This window comes from Perkinsus marinus, assembly GCF_000006405.1.
Source record: "Perkinsus marinus ATCC 50983 genomic scaffold scf_1104296939358, whole genome shotgun sequence".
NCBI lineage: Eukaryota > Perkinsozoa > Perkinsida > Perkinsidae > Perkinsus > Perkinsus marinus.
In genome coordinates, this window is record NW_003213181.1 from 1 (window position 1) to 2,640 (window position 2,640).

At 49.7% G+C, this 2,640-nt stretch overlaps 1 protein-coding gene across 1 annotated transcript; it reads left to right on the forward strand.

Moving 5' to 3' along the window:
* Positions 1-251: 251 nt before the first annotated feature.
* Pmar_PMAR008443 (hypothetical protein) lies at positions 252-694 on the forward strand (the record flags this gene model as incomplete). The annotated part of the gene is made up of 4 exons (XM_002782500.1): positions 252-334; positions 379-444; positions 496-585; positions 632-694. Coding segments are annotated over 4 exons (302 nt in total), but the record flags the coding sequence as incomplete, so codon positions are not given.
* Positions 695-2,640: the final 1,946 nt, after the last annotated feature.

The window sequence follows — 2,640 nt, forward strand, 5'->3', positions numbered from 1 at the left end:
GCACAAGCAGCAGAAGCTGGGGACCGTCCTGATACCAAGAACAAGCTTGGTATGACATTCTCATTGTGTTATGGAAGTGCTCATGTGTTGCTGCAGGTATTGACCAGAAGACTATGCAGAAGTATTCCCGCCATGGTTTCCGAGCCCTTTGCGTCATTGCTCTTCCCGCCACAATGTACCTTCCTGCGGGCCTTTTTGTCTACACCTGTGAGCACCGGTGGAGGTACATTAATTTGAGTAGTTGTTCGCAGGCACGAATGCCCTGTGGGCAATCACCCAAAACCGTATACTGCGGCTGCCTATTGTAGAACAAGCTCTCAATATACCACATAATGTAGGGTTGATGTAAGTGTGGACGAGAATGTCCTTTTGATACAGATAAAGAAAGAGGAGAAGAAGGATGAGACTTATTTCGACCCGGGCTCGATCGTCACCGTTGAAGAGGTGACAACTAACATTCCTGCTCGTGGCGTTCGCGATTCCCGACCTTTCTAGGCGCTACGAATATCTAAAGAGAACAGTCAACGTGCTGAACAAATTGCTCGAATGAACTTAGAGCAGAAGCTTGCGCGGCGGCAGGCGCAGGTGAGGAGGTTTGTATGAGTCAGTGGTCTGGCATTATCACTATTAGGCGGCCGTTGAAGTCTCTCTCCCACGAGTTGTGAGTATGAAGAGAAAGCAAAAGGGAGAGTGAGGGAGTTCATGTTAGTATGTTGTTTCTGGTCAAGTATCGGTGTTGCGCACAGCTTAAGTTTGTTTGTTTTACTAAAATGACGCATTCATGTTAGGGTTCAATGCAACCATCGAGTTCTTGTCACTTTTGAATTTACTGTCACTGCGGTGTGTTGCGTCCCCTAGCTCTCGTGGGAATAGGGGTGACGGTTAATGATGTCATTTCTATCGAAATCCAGTCTATGGTTACAGTAGCATTTACGTTCGACAAAGTAACTTCCATCGGCCTACCGATATAATGTACATATTCAGTCGTTCACCTCAGTCGTTTAAAGCACCGCATGGATGCACCAACTGGTTATCACTTGGCTCTTATGAACCAATTCATACGAGCCACTAATTCCAGCTGGCAGGATGGGTGGAAACCCGATAGGTCTCCCGAATTCTTGATTAAGATCTGGTCTTAATGATTGGCGCAGCTTCGAGCACTGAGATCTTGCTAGGCCAAAACGAACTGTCGTTTCTATAGGAGCACGTAGTAGTAAAAACGAAGGCGACACATGGGCTCCGGAATCATCGCGGGCATCTGTGGATCTAATCTGTCCTGAAGTTCATCAGTGAGGCACATTCTAACCTGCGCTCATTCCAACTGGGAGCAAGTAAGCCGACAACGCAGAGACCATCCGCGCGCCGATTTGTTCAGACACGGTCGTGCAAGTGCATGAAGTGCGCACATCGAAGAATGGTCTGGTCTTGCCACTGCGAGATCATCGAGGAGTAATCGTAATCCCGACGATTATTGATGCTCCTCACAAGGAAGGGAACGATGTGAGACCGAACGCGTGATCTCGAGGCTCTCCAGTGCCGCGAAGATATGAAGGGTATCTTGGGGTATCTTACCGTTTCGTATCTACAGGGTCTGATGCGCAGCCGCGAGATTTCATATATTCTGCGATCTAACCGTACGACAAGATGGTCTCTGTAGTGGGGTCCTACACTGTCTTCCCGAGGCGGCTCAACTAGGCCTGAGCCTGATGCCCGCGCCGAGAGCGAGTGGAAGAAGCACTGTTTACTCTGCTGAGGAGTAGAAGTTGGAGCTTCACCACGCATGACTTACTCTTCAACCCGATGTTGCCATGTGTTGTTAGTGTCATCAATGCTTCTACTTCTGGTGCTCCGGTGATGACTAGCTCGGTTTTCTTTCAGTTCAGTACTCCCTAAGGCATAATGCGTATTTATCTTTACTCTTCCCTTGCCACAGTCGCTCAAGCCTTCGCAGCAGTAGAAGTAGCTGACCAATGCCATGAGTGAGTCGCATGCACTGAGATACCTTGACGTAGTTTTAGTTACTGTCGAGAGATCTTCGGAAGCGACTCCTACTGCCGGTACCACAACGATCGATACTACTGCCGAGGCGGTCTCCCTTCAACCTCTCCTTGCGTGCCTCGCGTCGATTGTAACTCACAAATCGTCGATTTTGTCATGAGTTCGTTCTCTCAGGTGCCATAGAGGGATCTGTGTCTGGTTCGGCTACTGCGCCCTTTTCTTCATCTATTGACGAACCGATCAGAGGTGGGCCGTCCATGCTCGTCTTGGTAATTGGCTCTTTACTGATCTCCTCAGAGGAACCCGCCCCAGCGCATGTCCAAGGCTCGAGTGGACTGACGGGCTGTGATAACTATTGCCAAGAGCTGAATCCTGGTGTTGTCACATACTGCAAGCTGTTCTCATCTCCACCGAGATGCAAGCACGGTAGTCAGCTGTGCCGACCGAACCAGGAGTGCACCACAGGTGAACATTTCGGACCTCTGTGAAGCGTTTAAGGTGTTTTCACTTCATTCGTTCCAGGCTACTATAACCCGTCGGCACCATCTGACCAACGGGTACCTGACGACCCAACGACCACGACGAAGAATATCATCCGAACAACGCCTGCTCCCACACGAGGTATCAGCTCCCTTCGCTGCA